At 29.1% G+C, this 25985-nt stretch overlaps 2 protein-coding genes across 2 annotated transcripts; both read left to right on the forward strand.

The window, feature by feature from the left end:
• Nucleotides 1-2758: 2758 nt before the first annotated feature.
• On the forward strand, nt 2759-19000 carry LOC103569361 (metabotropic glutamate receptor). The gene is made up of 8 exons (XM_008546638.3): nt 2759-3003; nt 3822-6279; nt 8255-8470; nt 9520-10222; nt 13458-13570; nt 13645-14198; nt 14608-15185; nt 18561-19000. The coding sequence occupies exons 2-8, from the start codon at nt 5812-5814 to the stop codon at nt 18698-18700; spliced, it is 2772 nt and encodes a 923-aa protein (XP_008544860.1). The 5' UTR covers nt 2759-3003; nt 3822-5811; the 3' UTR covers nt 18701-19000.
• Nucleotides 19001-20158: 1158 nt separating this feature from the next.
• LOC103569362 (lipoamide acyltransferase component of branched-chain alpha-keto acid dehydrogenase complex, mitochondrial) lies at nt 20159-23370 on the forward strand. The gene is made up of 5 exons (XM_008546639.3): nt 20159-20514; nt 20582-20691; nt 21257-21812; nt 21897-22295; nt 23025-23370. Exons 1-5 carry the CDS (start codon nt 20476-20478, stop codon nt 23253-23255), a joined length of 1335 nt encoding a protein of 444 aa, XP_008544861.1. The 5' UTR covers nt 20159-20475; the 3' UTR covers nt 23256-23370.
• The last annotated feature ends 2615 nt before the right edge of the window (nt 23371-25985 follow it).

Raw genomic sequence — 25985 nt, forward strand, 5'->3', positions numbered from 1 at the left:
TTTTTATTAAATATTTTCTTATTTTTTATGTCAAGTTTTTACATATTAATGGAAGTTAAACTTTTATGTAGGAACTAGCCCCTTAAAAACTTATCCACTAAAAATTTTTATATATTTATATGCTGCAAAGGCGTTTAAACTTTTTCACTGATTCCAGAATAATTAAACTTTATACTCATGTTTATAAATATTTTTAAAATGTCTTGTAAAAAGAAAAAAGTTCACGAGTTTAAAATAATTCGTTTAGAAAAAAAACCGCGTAAAAAATCAAATTATAAAAAAACTAAAGAAAAAGCCGGAAAAAATGGAGCCTGGAAAAAAAATGAAAATGGTCTCAAAATTACAAAAATTGTACTGATTCATATAAATTTGAATACAAAATATATATGTAACTGAAATTGCGAACGGTCAATTGAACGCCAATATATATAGATATACATTATAAGAAAAATAGTAAAAAAAGAATCAAAGTTTTGAGTGACCTTAACCCCCATGGAAAAACATAATAATTGTGTAGAGAAGCCCTAGATTTTCATATCCCATCAATTCCATGGCCTTCGAGTGTCGGAAGTACTGGAATTTCCAGCTTAAAAATTTTGAAACGGCGAAAAAAATTCTGGCTACACTTTACCCCTCTGGAAAAAATTCGTTTCGAACTCTTCCAGCTGGAAATTCCAGTCCTTCGACACTCGGAGGTGGATGAAACTGTGACACCATAAAATTCAGGTGACTCCAGACATGGTAGAATTTTTTCCAGAGGGGTAAAGTGTAGTTAGAATTTTTTCCGCCGTTTCAAAATTTTCAAGCTGGAAATTCCAGTACTTCCGACACTCGAAGGCCGTGGAATTGATGGGATATGAGAATCTAGGGCTTCCCTACACAATTATTATATTTTTCCATGGGTACAAAGGTCACTCAAAACTTTGATTCTTTTTTTACTATTTTTCTTATTATATATATCTATATATATTGGCGTTCAATTGACCGATCGCAACTTCAGTAACATAAATATATGAAATTCAATTTTCAAATAAAAATTTTTTAAACAAAAATAAAAAATTCTTGTCTCTCCCTTGAATAAAAAAAAAATTTACACAAAAAAATTAAAAAAATGTATTACACACACAAGGTAAGACAGATCTCTCCCAAAATAAAACTAGATGGCAGTAGTTGTCTGGCGTAAAATCAACCCCAGCCATGCGCATTCAAACAAATAAGGGTGTGTTTCATTACAACAAAATAATCCACTAAAATAAATCAATTATCAGGCAACTCCATTAAATTATCATTAATAATTAATAAAATCCATGATGAGTAAATAGACAAATAAACAAATACCCTGGCAACCCAGTGATGATAAATGACAGCCGACATTGGTAACGATGTTTAGAACAAAATAAAGAGGATTGAGGGTGAATTTAGTCGGTTATTAAATGACGTTTAACTCTCGTAGGGGATGGAAGTATAGGTGTGGAAAAGGGGCCAAGAGAGGACCACGAGAGGAGATTGGTTACTGGTATCTGGGTGTGGGTGGCTGGCGCCGAGATGTAGGAAGAAGTGGAACCAGCTCCGTCCCGAGTCTTCGACGGTTTTCGGCCGGCCGGCCAGTCGTCGCTCCGCTCTCCACGGCAGGTGCTCTCTTTTACTGTTCCAGTGCTTCCACCAGCGTCCAATATCACTCATCTGCTCCAATACTAAATTTTATCCGTGGGCTCACGATATTTTATATTCAAAAATTTTATTCCTTTCAATTCAGTCAATCCATTCACTGCTTCATTCATTCATTCATTCATTTAGTTAATTAACTAATCAATGAATAAATAAATAAATAAATTAATTAATTAATTAACTAGTTAGCCAGTTGACAAAATGTATAAGTTAGCGAGGGTAATTTTAATATTTTTTTTTAAGAGAAAAATAATTTTAAAAGTGCATAAGTGAAATGTCATAGCGTGTAATCGATTATTAGCGGATGTCATGGATTGCTGAATTCGAGAGGCATTCAGAAGAGGAATAAGCGAGAGAAATAGATAAAGAAAGAGAGAGTGAGTTAGTTTCGAGAGAAGATACTCGAGGTAAATCGTAAACCAAGAGAATAATCGCAGTGACCGAGATTCGCGAGTGGGTTTAGTTGAGCTTGGGAAATTTTTTTTAAATATTTATGAATTAAAAAAAAAAAATACCCTTCAACTCAAAGGTATTTACACATGTGAGTAATTTTTTTTTTTTTAAATTTGAAATTTTAACGAAAAATTTTTAATTTTGAAATTACAAGGGGTTGTAATTTAGAGTAAAATTGTTAAATTAATATAAAATATATTAGAGAATGAAAATGGATAAAGTTGAATGAAATGTTTTTAACGTAGATCAAAGTTATCACGTACTTTGTCAAACCTAATTTACGAGTTTTACCCGACGTAACTTTATTTTTTTTATGTTTTTTTTTTTTTCCTCTTTCTTAAGAGATTGACTTTAGGAGATAGTGATAATAGAGAAAGGTAAAATGAAAAAAAGCAAAGCTGGAGAATGAGGAGTTAAAGAAAAAATGACGACAAGTCGTCAGCATTTGTGAAGGCACCTCGAGCGATTTTATGAAGTGAAGATTCTTGGGAATAAAAGTTGAAATATAAATATAAAAAAGAAAAAAACGTAATAGAGGCGACTGCGAATAGGAAAAAAAGCGAATGAGCATATTATAAAGGAACGAAATATTTTCTTTTGTAGTCGTCGCGTGGCAGCTGACGATCAAAGAACCAGATCGATATTTTTTATCATCGGGTTTGAAAAGTTGGACAGCGAGCAGCAACAGAGCAAAAAGTATATTGAAAAGGAAAAGCTGAATAAAAAAAGGAAACGGGATTGGAAAACTGTCCTTAGTTGGCCTCAGACTTTAATCATTGCGAGCAAATGAACAACAACCAAGTTGTCGGCCGGGGAGGTGGCAAACCGGGGAGGTGTGAATTAGAACTCATTTGGCTGAGTGTGCCTCGAGAAACAGACACGGTTTGTTAATTTATCACTATTATCATTATTATTTTATTTTTATCCTTAAATTTTATATATTTTTTGTGATTCTCAAGTTTGCAGACAATTAAAAATTTTCGAATTTATTTTTTCAACAATTTAATTAAAAAATGAAAAAAAATAAAAATTGCACTTGTAGAAAATTTAAAAAACTACAGGTGCAATTTTTTAAAATATTTTTTTTTTTAATTTATCATTTTTAAAAAGATCCCAAAATTATCAGCTCGGTTAACTTCATGATCTTGAAATTAGCAGACCACAATTTTCGAATTTTTCAACAATTTTATAAAAAAATAAAAAATAAAAATATGCACATGTAGAAAATTTTAAAAACTACAAGTGCAATTTTTTGAAATATTTTTTTTTTCATAATTTATTGTCTAAAAAAAATCCAAAAATTATTGGGTATCAGCAAACTTCAGTATCATATTTTTTATTACCAAAGTTTTTTATTACACAGTAAAAAATTTTGATTTTATTTCAATTCAAATTCGCTCCATCTCTCAGAGTTCTGGAGTTAAAAAAATTTTAATCCACATCTACTTATTCGGAGTTTTCTGGAGTTAATTTCACTCCGCAGGGGATTAAATAAAAAGTCATCCGCCGGATCGAATCTGCGTTCATTCCGAAATATTTTACCGTACATATATATTGTATTTTAATACAAATCCACGTAAAAGGATTTTCATGTTTTAAATAATTTATAATTATTAACTTTCTAAAGACCGTGCATTAAAATTTGTTACCTTGGTTTTATTTTTTTATTTTTATTTACTTTTATTTTTATTACTTTTCAGGTTTCCTTGATTGATGAATTTATGTCGCGTGTCTCTTGATAGAACACGATCAATTACTGTACACCATTACGTATATATATATACATAAAAAAATATTTAAATGTAAATTCAATGCCAACTAGAAAAAAAACTAATACTACTACTGCTACTACTACTAATAATAATAATAATAATAAATAATAATGTGTAATACACGAGAACGACACAATCGCACGGAAGAATCGTGATATTGAATAATAATAAAAAATAATTTAGCATAAAAAAGTAAGAAAATGTTTTTGGTAAATCGATAGAGTGGAACTGAATTATTCACTTCCGTTTAATAAGGAAGTAATCATGGTCTGTCAATAATAATTGGACATCTGTAAATGAGTCTGGTATTTGATTACACTCTAGCGTAGAAGATAAATAATAAAAAAAGAAATTATTATTATTACATATATGTGTATAGACATATATAAAAATATCTAGATAAGAGGTACACACGATACAGGTTTATTTTTAAATCGATTGAAAGGGTTAAGAGGAAATAAAAGTAAAAAAAAAAAGCAAATAGAGTAGGAAGGAAGGAGAGTAAAGAGGCCATCGGAAGAGACGGAGGAAATTCGAGAAGGAAATCCATCTAAGGAGCAGCCCTCGGTTTTCCCAGGCTAATGGTTGTCCTGAGGTGTGTCACTTTTTAAAATTCGTGGCCCAGCAGGAACCGCAGCTTAGCCGAGCAACTGAGTGGTTTGTGAAAAAAGACCTGACCCATTACTTATTTCAGCCGTCGAAAAATCTAAATTGTTTTTTTTTTATCCATTTTTTTTATTAAAACATCCAGCTGGAGCAGTAATGTGGAGCACTTGTCGTCTGCTCTGATCGTTCTCAGTCCCAGTGAGACTTTGAATCGATAACGCAGTTGCCTCGTGCTCTTGGTACTGCCACCGCAATATATATCACAACGTCTATGACAAATACAAATACAGATACAAATACAAATACAAATACAAATACAAATACAAATACGAGTACGAATGTAAGAGCATACAATACGAGGTCTATAAGAGAACAACGAAAGCACATGCTGTATTATTTGTCGAGATTATCCAAGTGGACGTCGGAAAACAAGTGGATGAATAATAAGACCGACCGAGGACTCTGATAAAAAATTCAAGGAAATGAATATAATAAATAATAATAATAATGATAATGATAACAACAATAGGAAAAAACATAAAGAGAAATAATAATTCACTGATGTAGCTTTCTCGTTTATCTCGACATGAGGAATGTTCCAGTCAAACGGAAACATTAACAAAGGAAAAGATAAACGGTTTAAGTATTTGAGGTAATTGCCAGATGAACGATTTTTTTACAAATCGATTAGATACAATACTGAAATTATTTTTATCTGATGAAAATATTTACGGCTTATCATCTATATAAGTACATATATATGTATAAAATTTATTGATAAAGGAGAAGAAATGTTTGTTGGTATTTAACAACCGATAAATAAAAAATCTAAAAACATTGTGCTTAGTCATCCTTGTCTTGCCCTCTGGGGAAATACGGGCGTTACATTGGATTGGTTTTTGTTCCGCCGCAGGACGAGCTACTGAACTGAGGGCGAAAGGGTGAGATCCAGGGAGAGACAGGGGAAGGAAAGAGAGGAGAGACGAGAGAAGAGAGGAAAGGGCTGGCGATACTGAGAGGATGAGACGGGTGAAATTGATTGCACACGTTCAAGAGACCTAATAACCTTCGGACATGGGTCAAGCTACGAGGAAACGTAAAACATCGAGCTATCAGTCTGCTCGTTAAATTTATTTTTACTATAATTTATTTATGGGCTTAATGGCTACGGGTTATGGCTTACAGTTATTAAGATAGTTCATGGTTATTATTATGATTATTAGGTAGCTGTGCTAGTCAGACCTCATAATATTTTGTGACTAAACATATAAATATATATATATATATATATATATATACATATAAATTTAAAATGACAAAGTGGCTATTAATTGTTATTTTACATCTGATGGTTCTGCTGGAGAGCGGCCAAGTCGGTTGGTCCCGACAACCGACTGAACGCGAGGCGATATTGATACCTGGTGATATCGTCCTCGGCGGGCTGTTTCCGGTACACGAAAAGGGCGACTTTACGTGCGGACCGAAAATTTATAACCGCGGGGTACAGAGACTCGAGGCGATGCTGTTTGCTGTCGATCAGATAAACAAAGACGATAAAATATTGCCGGGTATTTCATTGGGTGTCCACATTCTTGACACTTGCAGTCGCGATACCTATGCGCTGAATCAAAGCCTGCACTTTGTCAGAGCCTCGTTGTCGAACTTGGACATCAGCGTACTGGAATGCGCGGACGGAACTCCGCCGCGGATGAAAAAAGCTGCTGCTGCTGGACGGATTTTTGGGGTCATCGGTGGATCATACAGTTCTGTTTCACTTCAGGTATATATTTATTTTTATATAAGCATTTTAATCAATAGAATATATATATGTCTGTATATTTTTTTTTCTGATGTTGATATTAAATATTTTCATTTTTTTTTTTTTTTTTTTTTTTTTTTTGTTATTTGAAAATATTTTATTGTGCAAATTAAGTGAGACGTGACTTTATAATTGTTTGGTTGATAATAATAACAATTTTGAATTTACTGGACTACAGTTCTCCGATTTATTTAGTTAATAAATAAAGTAAAATATTTAGAGGAGTTTTAATTTGAAATAAATGTAAATTTTACAAACGTTTGAATTTATAATAAAATTATATATTTATCCAGGTCATATATATTTGTGTTTTATGAAAATATTTATAAGCAATAAATAAATAATATATTTTTTTTTCTAAGTCGTAAATATTGAGCGGTAAAAATAATTTTTAAAACACTAAATACTTTACAGCCCGTTTTTAAATTCACATAAATTTTTTATGCACGTGCCAAACTTTTCATAAAATTAAAAAAATGTTTTGGTAATAAATTGTCTGGTATTTCGCACTGTTCCCGCGTAGAAAAAAAATATAATAAAACAAATCAGAAATAAATATTTTAAGAATTTTAATTAATTCATTTAAATAATTTGAATTTTTTCAAAACTCCCGCTATTGCTTGGATTCCAAAAGACGTGCAGTTAACATTAAACGTACACGAAAATTTATTTTTTTATTTTTAAAATTTAAAACAGTTTCCCGCTTTTACTAATTTTTGGTTTTAAATTTTTAAATCCATTTTTTATCTTCATTACTGTCATAGTTTTTTTTCTTTGTCTCAAAACTTTAAAATGGAATTCAGTTTTCATTGTAAATATTTGTACTTACGCAGCAATTTTAAAATAGGACTTTAGTTGATAATAAATATTACAATAAAGGAATCCCGAGTGAAATGAGGCTGCTATTTAATGAAAAGAAGACAAATTTCAAGTATTCATTAAAAAAATTTACTTTATTTTCGGGAAAAATAGGGAGGCTTAAAAAATGATTTTTAAAAATTTTAAAAAATAATTCGCGCGTAAATTTATACATAAATTAAAAAAAAATTTTTAAAATAAATTCTGACATTTTTGACTGCCCGAACTAAATTTCAAAAATAATAAGCCAACTTAAATTTCCTTAAATAAAAAAAAAAAATCCCTTTATTTTCTACTTGTAAATTGTCTTTACGCAATATTAAAATAGCAAAATTCACTGTTATAACAAACCAATAAATTGTAATTATCAATGAGTAAATTATTTAAAGCCGAAATTGCCTGACCAAATATTTACCTAAACTTTGTCTGACTGAATGTTTATCTAGACTAAAATTACTGACTAACAAGTAATAGCCTTGACAGTACTAGTATTAGTGAGTAGTCACGTATCGCAATAGTCAAACGTGGGTTAAATCTCTCTACAAAATGAACTTTTCAAACAGCAATTATAAATTACCAGAGAAAATAAAGGAAAGATATAAACCACCCAGAGAATTTTCAAGCTCGTAAATAATTTGTGAGATTTAAAACGTGCCCGCGTATTATGTTGGTAAGACAATAAATGTACCGTAAAATCCCAGTGTCATGAAGAATGAGTAAAAATAACTCACGGGAGGTAAATTAACAAAGTTTAATGATTTTAAAAATAATAACAATGGCAATAATGTCTGAGTACCGCACGTGTGATAGAGAACAAGTAATACAGCCGATAGGAATTAAATAGCCTCTGACTGAAAATTATATTTCTGGCGGGATTCCAAGTTATCTAGCCCGCGATACGGTGCTTAAAGAACACGGTGTGTTAAAAAAATTACTTTCTCTAATCTATTTATGTTGGCAGGCTGCCAAGAATATACATGTGTGTACATGTGTACAAAATAAAGGGAAAGTGGGATTTGTTTTTCGAATAGTGGACCCAGTGGTAATGAAAATTATAAAACTTTTTTTTTTTTTTAAGGTCGCCAATTTGCTGAGGCTCTTTCATATTCCTCAAATATCACCGGCCTCGACGGCAAAAGCTCTCAGCGATAAGACGAGATTTGACTATTTCGCACGTACTGTGCCGCCTGATACATTCCAGTCGATTGCGCTTGTTGATGTTGTCAAAAGCGCTAACTGGTCTTACGTGTCTACTGTTCATTCTGAGGGATCTTATGGAGAATCTGGTATCGAGGTATATTATTATTTCTACTACTACTACTATTATCGCACTGTAAAAAAATCGGCAGTTGATTAGGAGTGATTACGGATTTTATTTGAATCCAAATTTACTTTTTATAAGGAGTTTACTTTTTACGTGTCCTGAAGTTCACAGACAAGTAAGAATTTTTTTATTTTTTTTCAATAGATGACAAAAAAAAAAAACTAAAAAAATGCACACGTGGAAAATTATAAAAACTATAAGTGCAATTTTTTAAAATATTTTTTTTTATAAATTGTTTTGAAAAAAATCTAAAAGTTATCAGACGTCGGCTAATTTCAGTAGTACGGAGTGATCTGGATTTTATTTAAATCCACATTAAACTTTTTGGAGTAAATTTTACTCCAATTATGATTATGATAAAAGTTGATTAATCTATTAATTAAAAATTTGGTCAATGGCTTATAGAAACTAAATATTTAAATTTTATCAATGAGCCGATTTAAATATTTTAATAACCAGACTCCGTTGCTTAATAGACAGCGATGAGTGTTAATCTTCTTAATAAGTTTTGAATAATTAACTAACAAGGATTTTTGATAAAGCTCTCTTGAGTATTCTAAAGCCGATGCTAAAAAAATTAAGTCTATTTCCATCTCTACTTTATAAGATAAAATGAAATTTTTGAAAAAAATGGCTGTCAATTTCCTAAATTAATGACGTGAAAAAATTGACCCTTTTTTTCGCATGTCTATTTTGTGTTTTCCAAAACCGTGACACGTCGATAAAAAAAAGTAATTAAAATTCACTCGTTCAAACACTCGACTAGCGGTAAAATAAAACGGGTAAAAATCATAGGACAAAATCCAGGGTTTAGGTTAACAACTGAAGCGTGAAAACGTATGAATAGTTAATTTAATCAAATTCCACTTGAGCTTTTGTATTACAGAAACTCCTTAAACTCATGCCCTATTCCTTTCTAACCCAGTTCCTTGTCCTCAGATCCAATTTCCATACTCCCTTACTCTCTCCCTTTACTCCATTCCCTACACGAAATATTAATTATTACAAATTATTCACAGGTATTTACCCGTCAGGCAACGGAACGTAATGTATGTATAGCAGCAGCCGAAAAAGTTCCAAGTGCCGCAGATGATAAAGATTTTGACAGTATTATTCAACGTCTATCTAAGAAATCAAATGCCCGTGCTGTTGTGCTCTTCACACGCGCCGAAGATGCACGGAGAATATTAGAGGCAGCACGTCGATCAAACATAACTCAGCCGTTCCAATGGATTGCGAGCGACGGCTGGGGACGGCAAAACAAATTAGTCGAGGGTATTGAAGACGAAGCAGAGGGTGCCATTACCGTTGAGCTCCAGTCCAAAACCATACCCAGTTTTGACGACTACATGCAATCTCTGACACCTCAAATAAATAAACGTAATCCGTGGTTCGGCGAATACTGGGAAGATGTTTTTGACTGCACACTACCAAAAAATCAACCTGTGATAATTAAAAAATATAATAATAATAATAATAGTAGTAATAATTATAATAGTAAAAATATAAATATTTGTTCGTCGAAATTACGACTGTCGCCGTCAAAGGGATACGAGCAAGAGTCTAAAGTACAATTTGTAGTTGACGCAGTGTACGCTTTTGCACTGGCACTTAACAATTTACAAAAAGATCTCTGTAAGGGTAAGGGGCTTTGTCAAGCGATGATCGATTACGACAAGGGGATCTTCTATAAGAACTATCTACTCAACGTGTCGTTCACAGGTGAGAGATGTTGTTTATTATGTTTTTAATGATTCTATCATGACGTGCCGACGTTATAATAACAATCGGAGTGATAATAATTATTGGGATCGATAAGATGCTGGAAATAATGAGCTCATTTATTTAATTTTTTTTTTTTTATATATTTATATATATGTGAGATAAATTATTTATTTCTTTGTTATTCTATTACTGTCATTGCTCATTTTTTTCGGGACATTTATTATTCTTTACAGCAGATATATTTATGGCGTAGGGCGGACGGGAAAATATTGATTTTAATAAATTTATAAATTTATCTGGAGATTTTGGTGGTTTGTGAAGAATAATTATTATTATTATGTTTTAAGATCAAGTTAAATAAAAGTAATTTATAAATAAATTTATTTAACAATCGATACGGACACTGGATTTTTTGTCAGCCAGGATTTTATTGTTTTTAAATAATTTTGAGAACAGAAATTTTTATTACTTGGACTCGAGTCTTGTAAATTTTTTATATTTTATAATTTTTCGAGATAATTATTTTTAAAAATCGTTAAAATTTTTTTTAGGGTAATTTTACTGTAAAAAATTTATGGAGTAAATTCGGAGAGTACGAAGAGGATGAATTTTTTTTTAAATCTACTCAAAGTAAAATTTACTCCAAAGGAGAATTTTTCAAAATTAAAATTCTGGATCGGAGTAAATATGGATTAAATCTAAAGAATGTGGAACAGATGATTTTTTTTTTGTAATCCACCCGGAGTAAAATTTACTCCAAAAAGGAAATTTAAAAAAATTTGAATTCCGGATTGAAGTAAATGCGGATTAAAATAAAATTTACATGATTCCGTTAAAAAAACTCAGTATTTAATTTGTATGGGGAGTAATTTTTTTTTTTTTTGAATCCGGAACTCAGAAGGAGTGACTTTGAAATGAAATAAAATTTATATGTACTCCCGATAAATTTATTTTTAAAAATAATAATAATAGTAAAAGTGAATAGGAGATAATACGTAGAAAGGTTGAAGAGGACGATTCAAGTGTGAAAACGTGAGTAAAGAGGTGAATATAAACTAGTTGGCTCACTTTAGCGATATGCTTCTCGGTATGTCTCAGCCCTTGAGAAGATGACTAGAGTACCACGCAGCAGGTCTATCTAGTTACACGTCAATATCCAAAGACTATCGATCCCAGGCTATGGAAAATCGCTCGCTGCCGTTTATTATTCCGGGCTAAATTGCGGCCCATAACTATCGTCCATATAAATATAAATATCTAATGGAGGATGTCTCGCATATAAAAATCTTGAAGAAAAATATAAAAATATATCATCACGTATGATACCCATATACATTTGCCGTGAGAATTATTTATTTTATATATATAATATATTATACGAGTGTCGCTGTGCAGGATCAGGGTGGCAAGATACATAATCGGAAAATAAACTAGGGACAAGGTTGTCAAGGAAAATCCCTTTTGAAATATCCCAAGATACATTTTAGCTCGTGACTTGAATACTAATGATCATTTTTATAAATATATACATATACATATTTTTATACAGCTGTGTATTATTATTATTGTTATGCTAATTTATTTTATTATTTTTTTTTTCATCATTATTATTAATAAAAAATAATAATAATTTAAAGGGTTATTAGAATTCAGCATATTTTTATTTTGAGATAAAGGTAAAATAGTGATTTAAATATTTAAGATAATTAGTAATCTTCTTTGTACTCTGAAACCTTTTACAGAAGAGGATTTATCCTTAAATTAATATTTAATGCTTTTAGATCTTGTAAGAAATTTTAATAATAATAATAATAATAATCATACTACTACTGCTGCTGCTACTACTACTACTTGGATACTCTCCATTTTAAAACACAATAACTGATAATAATAAAATTTTTGAAACATAAATTGAATCATGTTCACAAAACACTGAATCCAAAAATAATAAAAACCCGATTTTGAAAAATTTGTCCCTTACTGTGGTTTAAATTTGGGCAGCCGTTCTACTATTACTACTACTGCAACTATTACTACTACTGCAACTATTACTACTATTATTACTAATAATAGTATACTTTACAAAAATTTGACGAGTGAACGCGAATTAAATTCAGAGTGAATGCGAAACAAATTTATTTAATCCCCTTGGAGTGAAATTTACTCTGGGGAGTTTTTTTTAATACTAAAAAAACTCCGAATCGTAGTTAATGCAGATTGAAATAAAATCCAGACCACTCCGAATTACTCCGCTAAAAAAACAAACTCCCTACTAACTCCGTATACCGAGTGATTTTTTTTTTACTCCGAAACGGAGTGAATTCGAATTTAAATAAAATCCGCAATCACTCCCGATTTTTTACCGTGTAATAATAATAATTTTTAAACAAAGCGACTACGATTTCACTGATCTACTCTATTGACATCAATTTATTACATTGAAGGTAAAGTTTCAATAAATATTTTTAACATCAAACCCAATTTTTAAATGAATAAAAGATGTAAACTTAATTGCTAAAAATTAATAAACTTATCATAAAAAGGATGTCAATTAAAAAATTGAGTCTGAAGATGTTAAAAATATTTAACGAAACGTTACCCACCTAACAATTTGATGTCAACAACTTAAATCAATAAAGCCATAGTTCTTTTATTCAAAAAAAAAAAATATAAGAGTTGTCGTCTTATAAATTCAACAAATAAAATATGATATTGTTCATATAATAAAATATATCCCGTAACAAAGCATCTAATTTTATCATTTGATCCAGCAGCAACGATTGAAGGTCAAGTGTCTCAAAATAAATTCCAAGCTTTTAGTTATACATTTACACTGGTCATATATATCTATGATTTCTCTCGGCAACAGAATTAAACTCTGCATAATAAAGCTGGTGTTAGAGTTTGTAGTTAAATATTAAAAAAAAAAAAAAAAAAAAAAAAATTGTAAACTAAGTGATGTAAAGTGAGAGGAAAACAGAAACACGTGCATTGATTCCGTAACTCGAGAATATATGACCTTATACTGGTGAGAGACCTCTAGGAGTTATATTATAAATAATAAGGACGTTGACAAATTAAAATATGTATATATATATATATATATATATATATATATATACATATATATAGCAAATTTAATATACGCACAGTAAGCTGTTATGTAAGCTTGTGAATATGGATTTGCTAATTTAAATAACAATAATAATAATCAGATAATATTTTGTTACAGATTCTGCTGGCAGTGAAGTGAAATTTGATGAACACGGCGACGGTCTCGCGAGATATGAAATCCTTAATTTTCGTAAAAATGATCCTAATATTAGTAATGGGTACAACTATCAAGTAAGTTATTTATTGATAATATTTAAAGTATCTAAATGATGCTAACTGTGTTGTGATTTTGTAAAATGTTTAAGGTCGTGGGAAAGTGGTACAACGGATTGAGTATAAATATTGACGAATTTGTGTGGGCAAAAGGAGCTGACAGTATTCCAACGTCGGTGTGTTCGTTACCCTGCGAATCGGGAATGATTCGCAAGCAACAGGGAGATACCTGTTGCTGGGTGTGCGATCGCTGTGAGGAATACGAATACGTTTATGATGACACCACTTGTAAAGAGTGCAGTCCTGGATACTGGCCGCATCCAGACAAACGTGGCTGCTATGCGCTCCCGGTAAAATACATAAGATGGGACAGTGCCTTCGCGATCGCACCGGCAGTGATATCGTGTCTGGGTATCATTGTCACACTCGCAGTCGCTGGACTGATGTTTCATCACCGCAGTACTCCGGTTGTCAGAGCCTCGGGTCGTGAATTGACAATTATATTACTTGCGGGTGTACTTGTTTGTTATTTAAATACTTTTGTTCTGCTTGCCCAGCCAACTTTTGCTACATGTGTACTCCAGAGGTTCGGTGTAGGCGTTAGTTTCAGCGCCGTCTATGGAGCGCTGTTGACCAAAACTAATAGGTAACCAAAACTAAATTTGACACCTAAAAATTTTAAGATAATTTTTACCGAAAAATAAACACGGTCACTGAGTAGTTGACAAATTTCCGCGTAAAATGAGTACCCACATCGATATATTTCTTCAACTTATTTATTAACGAATTTAATTGTCACTACAAATTACCAAATTGTTGTCAATTTAGACTTTTTTCAAAAATATTGATGTGGGTACTCATTTTACTCGCAGTCGCCTAATCTAGACCGTAGACTGTCTCTCTATCAAAATTTCGCAAAAAAAAAAATTATTTGATTATCATAATAATGAAAATTTTTTTTTGTAACCCAAATATATGGATGTGGGTACTCAAACTAGAGGAAATCAGATGGAGAACGAGAAAATGCTAATGATTTTGTTCTAAATTTTGTTTAGAATCGCGAGGATCTTCGACTCGGCATCAAGATCTGCGGTTCGTCCCAAGTACATCAGCCCGCGGTCGCAGGTGTGCATTGCGACCTTCCTTATAGGACTGCAAGTGATGCTAACCCTCGTGTGGATGATAGTCGAGCCCGCGGGTACTCGTCACTTCTACCCAGATCGCCGTCAAGTTATTCTTAAGTGCAATATACAAGACATGAGTTTTTTATTTTCTCAGCTATATAACGCGCTTTTAATAGTAATAGCAACAGTTTATGCAGTGAAAACGCGAAAAATACCTGAAAACTTTAACGAGAGTAAGTTTATCGGTTTCACAATGTACACAACATGTATAATATGGTTAGCGTTCGTGCCGATTTACTTTGGCACCGGTAATGCACATGAAATACAAATAACGACACTCTGTGTTGCCATAAGTTTAAGCGCATCAGTGACATTAGTGTGTTTGTATTCGCCTAAAGTATATATCATAGTCTTCCAACCAGATAAAAATATACGGGGTAAAGTAACAATGGGTAGTAGTACATTTAAAAAACAAGGAAGCAGTGCTGGTACTTCATCCGTTGCTAAATGTAAGTATTTCTTTTTTTTATTCATAAATATTTCATATTCATTTTAAATTTAATTTTTTTCTTTCTTCGCATTAATCCAAGCCCAGACCCAGATCCAGACCTAGACCAAAACTCGACGATTTCATATAACACGTAAATTAATTTTATTTTTATTTATAATATAATTATTTTATCTGTTGATCCATTTAATTCAAAATTATGACGTTTAACTGACGGGTAATTTTAATGACGTGATATGTGTTGCATGCATTTACTTGTTATTTAACATGAAGCTATCGCGTGTGTATTTCATATTTTATTTTTTTATTAAGCTCTGGGTTTTTAATATTTTTATCTAAGTCTAGATTTTATGTAACATATATTATCATATTTTTTTTTTAATTTTTATATCAATGCAATTTAAATTTACAATTTGAATAACACAATTACAAGTGTCATTACTCTGGCGAATGCAAATTTGACTCTATTTAGTACTCCAATAAATTTCGTCCATTTAATAAAATATACATCGCTTTTATCTAAATGACATTTATATTTTATGGACTAATGAAGCTTATTATTTTCGTAATGATAATAATTTATTTACAATCGCCCGGGAAAAAAAAAAACTGGGGTTTGATGATATCTTTCATATATTGCCATGCATGTAACGGCAAATATGAGCTTGTATAAACATATATTATTATGCATACATTTAGCTGCGGTATTGTAGTCCATTATTAAAATCTATTTACTATCAATAGTAGATAAATATATGCAAATATATCAGTGTCTGGAAAAATTACTACTTTTTCTTTTAAAAATTAAAAAAAATCACCTTAAGGATTAGGTTTTAATTAAAAAATTTAGGGTCGCTTATTGTGATTTAGGGATTGCTGTTAAAATTTCCTGCCGCGCTTCAAGGAAATTAAAAATTATTTAAAATGAGAAAATATATTTGTAGGATCAAATTCATATTTATATAGTTCATATAAATGTATATGAGGAATTATAATTTACTCAATTCAAAAAAATATGTCATTGCTACTGCACTAATATTCGAATTTAAATCAAGTAATTTTTTGAAAAAAAAAAACAAGAAAAATTACAGATTCAAATAATAATTGCTGGTTTATTAAATTATCGCGTAAAAAGTAAATTTGAAACTGCCGCGATTAAGAAAAATGATTTGGGATAATTCAAAAAAATTTGAAATTCAAAATAATTTGAATCAACTAATATATAATAGATATACTTAATATGTAGCAAATCATTTTTCTTAATTAAGCTGTAAAAATTTGCTATTCAGGATTCCATTTAATAAAATTATCATTTGAAAGTGTAATTATTACTGAATTTTTCAAATATTTTCAGTTTTTAAATTTAACCGCCGCGTTACTTTATGAAGCTAAAATTTTTGATGCCTACTTTTTCTTATAAATAAATTATCTGTTTCACATAATTTTACATAAAATTTAATACTTTGCTATAAAAGTATCCAGAAACAAATATCATAAAATTGAACGTTCAAAACTTACCGAGCGCCAAATTTGAATTTTCAAGTCATCATATATTTTAAATGCAAACTTTTTAAAAAATTATTTGTAATAATTTATATATATTTATTAAAAAATATAGCGCATATTTATTTTAAACACTTATTATTATTATTATGACGTTTGATATTTAAATTATTTTCAAGACTTAACGTAACTGAGTTTAATTATTTGAATAATTTATTTACGGTGTCATGAGAAGTTGATGGATTTTAGTAGCAGCATAAATTAATTTTAAGACGCCCTCGACTTATTTAAATCACCGTAATAAAATTCTGTGTTAATTTAAAATAATTTTATATTTTTTAATGACATTTATCCGGAGTATATTAATTTTTATGTCAAGTACTTTCCATTATTTAATTTTAGGTTATAAATTTCAAATTAAAAATTTTTATTTACTCAAACGTTGCCCGACTATCAAATTTCATTACTGCGCACTATTATTATTTGAAATTTAAAAAAAATAAAAAAATTACGTTTTGAAGGCTAAAAGACATTTAAATCTAACGACGTACGTTGTCAAGAAAGTAATTATTAATTTTAAAAGCTTCGCTCTGGTTATTTTAGTTCCCTATAAAAGTCTATCGAAAGTAAGCGCGAGCATCGATTTTATAAATTTTAAATGTCGCTCCCGGGTAATATCACTCTCATACACTTTTCTTAAAGCTAATGAAGATAACTCACTTTATTTTTTTTATTATTTAACTTCAGATAAAACTTTAGACACAATATCAACTTCGAACTTTTAAAAAATCTAAAATAATTTAGTGTCCCGAGATAACTTTTTAAAACTCACTAAATTTACACTTACAAACATAAAAAATATTTTAGCTGAAAATTATTTAATTTAATTTGAAAATATTTATGATACTTTTAGAAAATACATTTAGAGAATTTTTGAACTGCGACAGTTTAGTTTTTAAATTTACGATAAGTGTTCGGCGCGAGATTTCAAATGCATCTTTTTTTAAATCATTACGAAATCGGAACTAATTAAGCGGCCATTTTTTTTTTTTTGTTGAAGACATCTTTTAATTTATGTGCAAGCAAGCAATAAGTATAAGTACTAATTGATATTATCTCAATATTAAATATGTAAACAAATTTAAAATACTAGAGATATAAATTCTCTCGTCATAAATTAATTTCTAGTCTCTATAATAGAGACTCTAAACATCAGACAAATTTAAAATTTTAAATAAATAGAGTAAATAATTTAAAAAATAATATTTATAAAAAATGCACTTGTCAATTTCAAAATTTTTTAAATGCCCATTTTTTCAAATTTTTATTTTATTAATTATTTTTTCTATTCATTAATAATTTTAAATTTATCACGTTACAAATTTTAGTAAATAAAAATTGAATATTTTAAGTCATTGTTACCTAATTTGATTTAGAAAATTTTGATTTTGAATTTTTAACCATTTTTAAAAATAATTAAGTCGATTATTTTTCAAGTATGAATTTTAAAAAATATTTTTAATAGACAAGACTAAAAATTTTTAATCTCTTATATTTGAATAATTATACAGATACTGAAAAGATAAAATTTTTTGGCGCGAAAATTTTTTTTTGCCTCAAAATTTTGAATTTAGTAGGATTTAGTAAATATAGATATACAAATTCATGGAGTGATCGAGTACTAGGTCTTTTACTTTAAGTAATAAAAGAAAAAAAAATGGCAATTGAAATGGACACAGTCTAATCATGTCAATAAAATAAAATTTACCGTTGATGTAAAACTAAAGTAAAAGTAAAATAAATTTCCCCAGATTGATAGTACAATTGACAGTATAAATTTACTGATACTTATCACCCTGATATCTATTTACAGATACCGGTTGTGAGATGAGCAGCGAACATGTACCATTACGTAGTGCATTGTGTGCTGTCGTTCAAACCTCAGTGGGAGTTACCGGCGTTACGGAAATTTCACAGTCATCGAACGCTTCTGAACAAGTCGCTCAGTTATAAATATATAAATACAAATACAAATACATATTATAAATATATATATATCTAAATAAATAAATAAAGACTCGACAGACTATAGACCTAGTCAATAAAACATAAAAAATAACTTAAGATAAAAAGACTTGACAGTGTAACTGTTTATCTTCAAAAGATATTTAAATTAACAAAATAAAAAGCCTAAAATTGTCGACGTGCTAAAGAATTTCGAACGTTTATAGACACCTGTCAACTACACTTAAATTATCAAATAATTTTCGATGAATGAATGCAAGATTTACAATATAAATATATATATTAATAAATATATCTACCAAAGATTTTCATTAAATAAAAGATAAAATACAATAACAGATTCTGTTGTATTTGTTATCATATATATGTATATATATATGAATACGTATACATGTTCTACTCAATTGTTCATCTATGTCATTGTTGTCTCGTTACTTGGTTGTTGACTCTTATCATTATTTATCATCGTTCATTAATTAATAATGTAGTTTCAAGTAGCGATTTATTATTATTAATATATAAAAAATATATATAATATAAAGTATCAGATAAATTTATGCAAATGCAACTCAAGTTATCGAAATACTCGAGGCCTATTTGTATAGTCAATAAAATTATTTTAAAACTGTTTTTATTAAATTTTATAATTAATTTTTTTTTAATTATTTATGAGAAATTTTTTTTAATTAAAAAAAAAGTTAATTATCAATTGCTATCGATTATTTATTGCAAAATACTTTTTTTTTATTTAAAAAATTTTTTCTTACAAGTTTTTTATGCAAAAAAAAATTTTGGCGGCAAAATATAAATTTTTTAAACCGCGAAATTTTTTATAATAAAATCGATAGTTTTTAAAATTAAAATATATGATAAATTTATGTTGCAATAATTTATAAACTGATTATTAATTAATTTTTTAAAATTTCTCATAATTAATATTTTTCTTAAAGACTTTTAATTAATTAATAAGTGTTAATTTTATATAAATGATTTATATTTAAATTTTACTTTATTTATTAATTAATTGATTTAAATAATTGTTAAAATTATTAATGATTAATTATGTTAACTGTTAATTATTATTTACAAAACAAATCTAGTCTGAGGCCTAGTAAAATTTATTTTAAAAAAATATTTTTTTGAAAATAATTGCAATAATAATTGCAATTTATTTAAAGACACTTTATATCAGTATCAATAAATATAATAAATAATAATAATAATGCACTGGAAAGAGAATTAAAACTAAAATAAAATAACGATAAATGTATTGTTTAATTATAAAAGTTATGAGAGTATATAAGTTTGAGTTAAATTGTAAATAAAATGGTTTAAAAATAAAAAATATACGACCAACATACACGAAAAAAAAAAAAAAGTCACTAATGTAATACTTTATCACTGTACACCCGTATCGTTAATTTAAACATGAAGATAACTTGGATGTTCATTAAGGTCAAGCATTTATTTACATTTAACAATAATTGTTTAAGTCATTTGTTATTTTAATGTTGGAGTAATTTGATTTATGAAATTTAAATTTTAATAATTCGAATATTTTAAGCGCGCGGAATTATTTGATAATTGGGATCAGAAAAAGTTATTGTGTAGAGCTAATTTTAATCGGAATCGCGATTTAGTTAAGACAGAGTGTGGTTATCAGTATTACGAAAGTGTGATGTGTTTATGAATAAATTTAATTTAATATCAACAGCAGTCAGACTCGTACGTATTAATACTACATAATTATTTTATTAAATTCTATGGCCTGGACAGCTAGATTTTTTCCAATTATTAAATTGGTAAGTATTCAGTTTTAATAAGCAATTATTTTATTTTTTTTTAATTGTTAATTTACTTTTATTTTAGGGTAGAGGTAGCAGATTATTGTCAGTAAGTTCAATAAATTATGGGTCAGTGATTCCATTTAAATTATCAGATATTGGCGAGGGAATTAAAGAAGTCATTGTTAAAGAATGGTAAATTATTTTAATTATTTTAAAGTCATCGTAATATCATATGCTTTTAAAATTACCCATGGCAAAGTAATTTAATTAATTAAATACTTGCCCATATTGTTTACTGGGTTATTTTGTCATGGGTTATTTTACCGTGGGTAATTTTTCATGGGTTATTTTGTAGTGGGTCATTTTTATGGGGTATGTTGTCATGGGTTACTCAACTGTGGGTAATTTTTCATGGATTACTTTGTAGTGGATTATTTTTATGGGTTATTTTATAGTGATACATTTTACGTTGGTAATTTTATTGAGTAATTTTTTATGTTAATTTATTTAAGAGTATTTTTTCCATCAGTAATTTTTCAAGAAATTTTACTATGAGAAATTTTATTGGTTATTTTTTTATGGGCAATTTTTTATGGGTTATTTTTTAATTCATATCACCGTATAATCATCAATCAATTCAAAATAAAAAATATCTACTAAAGTATGACTTTTATTTTAAAAAATTGATTTTTTTTTTAAATAATTTATTAAAGCTACTGAATAAAAAAAAAAATAATAATAATAATAATAATAATAGGTTTGTAAAACCAGGAGATAAAGTATCACAGTTTGACAATATCTGCGAAGTACAAAGTGACAAAGCATCAGTAACAATAACAAGTCGTTACGACGGGCAAATTAAAGCACTTCATTATAAAGTCGACGATGTAGCACTTGTTGGAGATGCTTTAGTTGATATCGAGTTACCAGATGACAATTCTCAAGAAGTTGTCGGTGTCAATGAAGAAACAATAGCTACTAAGAAACAGGAGCCGATACAAGGGGCTGCAAATGAACTTTCCGAGGTGAATAAAGGGGAAGATAATAACAACACCAAAGTCCTTACGACACCAGCAGTAAGAAGACTGGCTGCCGAGAGTAATATTGACCTTAAAGACGTTCCGGCAACGGGAAAAGCCGGCAGAGTTCTTAAGGAAGATATTTTAGCTTACTTGGAAGCTGGTAAATTTATTAAACCTCAGAATGTCGATAACCGAGGAGCGAATAAAAGTGAGGAGAGGAGGGACAACGAAGAAATTGTTCCTCTGATGGGTTATCAGAAGCACATGTGGAAAACTATGTCGCAGTCTCGGGTGGGTTTTGGTCTTAACAAATCGCTTTGGTTTATTGATTTTGAATTTAATATTTAATTTGCCCACGTTTGTTATTTATTGCAGAGTATTCCCCACTTCGTTTATTCCGACGAGTGCGACGTGACCAAGTTACTGGAGCTACGTAATGAATCAAAGGATTATCTAAAGACGAGCCACGGAATTTCATTGTCATTTACTCCGTTCTTTGTTAAGGCGACGTCAAAGGCATTGGAAAAATACCCGAGATTAAATTCATGGCTCGATGAACAAGCACAGGCACTAAAAATATTCAAAACTCATAATATTAGCTTAGCTATGGACACAACACAAGGCTTAATTGTTCCCAATATCAAGGATGTACAGAATCTGGGGATTATTGATATCGCCAAGGAACTTAATCGGCTCCAAGCACTGGGTCAGAAAGCCGCCTTCCCAATTGCTGATGTCACTGGTGGTACTTTTACTTTGTCTAATATTGGAGCTGTGAGTTCATACATAATAATCATAATTAATAATTAATAATTAATAATTAATAATTACAGATATCTTAGTCATATTTATGAATTTAAAAAATATTAAAAAGGAGTTCAAGTTAAATTGACGTTAAAAATTAACAGAAAAATTTTAAATATTTTTTGTACTGGAGTAAATTACTCAGTTTCTAGCTCTTTTTAATTTAAAAGATCTAATATTTTAAATTGGTCGTGATTTTTAACCTCTGAGGCCTTAATTTTTATCAGGATCGTCGTCTTAGAAATTCTATAGAAAATCTAGACTCCTGAGTTCAGCAAGAGCGGGAAGTTTTGGAGTTTTTCCTTAGAGTTAACTGTTTTTCAAATTTCTTTATAGATTTCATAGTCGCTTTTTTTTAAAAGTTTGAAAAATAGCGGGTATTTTATGGGGGAGAGAATTTCTTACGTTGACATGTTCGGTAAATTTTACTGGAGAAACAGAAAAAAATGTATGAATTTTATTATACTGTCGGTAAAACGAAACAGGAAGTTGAGTTGCCTAAAATAGGATTGTAGAGATTTCAAAAATTTCCCAGGCTCAATAATAATTATAGTGGAAGATAATTTTTTTAATTGACAGCATAATAAAGATTCGTAAATTTTTCTCTGTAGTTTTATTTTAGAGTAATTATAGCAGTCATAAATGAGCTGTCAGAAGTTTAATTATTAATAATTAAATAAATGAATAAATTAATTACAGATTGGGGGAACATACGCGAAGCCAATGATCCTTCCACCGCAAATAATAATTGGTGTGATTGGCAAAGTACAAAAATTACCACGTTTTGATAACAAAGGAAGCGTAACACCAGCAAATATTGTTTGCGTAAGTTGGGCAGCTGATCACCGGGTTGTCGACGGTGCCACAGTGGCTCGATTTTCAAATCAATGGAAATTTTATGTAGAAAATCCCCATCTTCTGATGCTGTAATTTACTAAATAATTAAAGTCTACAAACCGCAACAATATTCAAAACGTTTTGTTATAAATATATAAAGGATCAAGTACGAGACTTATTAATATATTTATATTTATATATAGACATATATTTTTTAAATATTTATTTACATCCAAACCCGTTTCATGACATGACATTTTCCAATATATTTTATTAATCAACCATAGATTTAAGTAATAGTTACTGTTATTTTTTATTTATTATTTATAATAATATTAATATTTATAATAATAATAATATTTAAAATTCTAACATGATTTAAAACTATCTACTTAGATACAAATCATCCAAAAAACATAGTCAGTCTGTCAAGTTTGAAGTAGAAGAGGTATTGATCGAGAGCATTGTCACCCTCTTTTTATTTACAGAATATTTTTTTGCCATTTAATTCTTATGTCAAAACATTATTTGTTTATCTGTACACAGAAAAAAAAAATTTCTTGGTGCAAGAAAAATTTTTTATTATGAAATCAAGACTAAAATTTTCTTAGGACTAGAAAAAATTTCTTAGCGCAAGAAATTTTTTTCTTACCCCAAAAAATTGTCTCTTAACTCAAGAAAATTTTCTATCACGCCAAGAAAATTTTGAGTTTCAATTGAAAATTCAAAAAATTTATCTGGATGAGTAAAATTTTTTTTCACTAAGAAATTCTTTTTTTTCTGTGTAATTTTTTTAAAAATTTTATTTTGATCGAGAAGTTTGAGTATTTTTAATCACCCCGTGGATTTTTTTTTGAATATTAATCTCTTATAGAGCTCTAAAAGACTCAACAACTATATCCACACGAGGATATTACTTGACCTCGTATTATTATTATTAAAAGAGTATACATATTATAAATATAATATATTTTGTTATACATATAGATCGGGCCACGAGGAACGACGAATATATGACTAGTCATCTATTGTTTTAAACATTTTAAATGCTTTCTTTTTTTTGCTTTTTGTTTATTTATTATTTTATTTTATTAATCCTTTTATTTTTAATCAATAACATTTCGCATTTATAATTATTTGTGACACAAATTATACTTCCATCTATTTTTGGTATTTATGCAGTCACATATTTTGAACCAAAAAATTATTGTTTCTTTTTCAATTTTTGCAGATTGATTCAAAAAATTATTTTTAATTAGTGAAACACCAGCGAATTAATTTTTGAAAAATATATAAATAGATTTTCGAAATTTCAGATTTTAACCCCAGGCTACCGAACCTTAATTTTATTTTTGATTTCAGTTATAATTGAAATTAAATATATAAATATATATTTTCTATAAAATGAAGAATTCTACCAAGTAATAATTTTTTGAATAAATCTGCAGTGTATACATAAAATTTAAGTACATTTTCAGACAGTACCCTCCAATTTTTGAAAATATTCAGTAACTTTTTACTGTCAACCGTATTAAAATTGTATGAATCAGTTTCCAAGAAAATTAAGGCATCAATTGAAAAAAGATAACATGAACTTCTCCCAGAGAGAGACTGAACTTCCGAATTACCCCCTCTACCGATTATTGCTGTACTGCGCATGCGTAAGAAAGTGGGAGAAACCTCATAGTACACCCAAAGTAGGAGTGAAAACCGGAAGCTAAATAAATTTCCACTAAGTTTTGAGATGAAAACTGAAATTTATTTACCAAATTTTATTTGGCTGCTAATTGATGACAACTTTAATTAATTTTTTTTTAAATCTATACCTCGTCGTCAAATTTTCTCGTGAACTCACTTCGGGTGTTTTCGGTTTTACTCCTCTAGGTCTTCTGTGTAAATATTCTCCCACTTTTTTTTACGCATGCGCAGTTTAGAAATAATCGTAGTGGGGACAGTTTCAAAGTTCAGTCTCTCTCTAGACGAAGTCCGATTACTTCTTTTCAATCAATGCTTTGACTTTTTTTTAATTAATTAATAAAATTTAGATACGGTCATCAGACAATTTAAAAAAACTAAAGGATATTGTCTGAGAATATCCTGAAAACCAAAAAAAGACTGAAAAAAACCAACCAACAATATTCTACAACCAGAAATGAGTAATATCGCAACCACATAATTACTTATTTTATAATTAATAATAAAAATAATAATAATAATAAGAGAGAAACCAATGGAACGTTTAGCTATGGCAGCATTACGCTTTTGTTATTAAATAAAATAAATTTATTTATTATTGCTATAGATAAATACACGACAATTTGTTCTCTCTCCACTACTCTTCATCATTAATGTATCAATTAATAACAAAAACAAATACAATACATTAATCAATACATTAACAACGAAGTCTGATCGACTGTTGTCGAAAATTTAATTTTTAAATATTTATAATTTATTAAATTATCATTTAAATAACAGAAAAGCTACTTAGATCTATCGTATCACTGGGAAGTTATTAATTTTTTTTTTTTATTATTTAATATTAAATAATTTATTTATTAATTATTTTGTTTCTCTCTTTTATATGCAAGGATTAGTCTTATAGTTTTCAGTCACTCAATTTATATTTTTAAAAATTAGTGACTTTGATTATTTAGCATAAGTTTTAGGTACAAGTTTATTATTTTATTCTCGAGAACAACCACGTTAGAATTTTTTTTTTTATTACTATATAATAGTTTACCAGGAGATCTTTTAAATACAGTCGACTACCCGATATAAGCCTGGTCTGGGGGACGCAGGGAAATTTTTATTAGAATTTCA

Source organism: Microplitis demolitor, chromosome 5 (assembly GCF_026212275.2).
Source record: "Microplitis demolitor isolate Queensland-Clemson2020A chromosome 5, iyMicDemo2.1a, whole genome shotgun sequence".
Lineage (NCBI taxonomy): Eukaryota > Metazoa > Arthropoda > Insecta > Hymenoptera > Braconidae > Microplitis > Microplitis demolitor.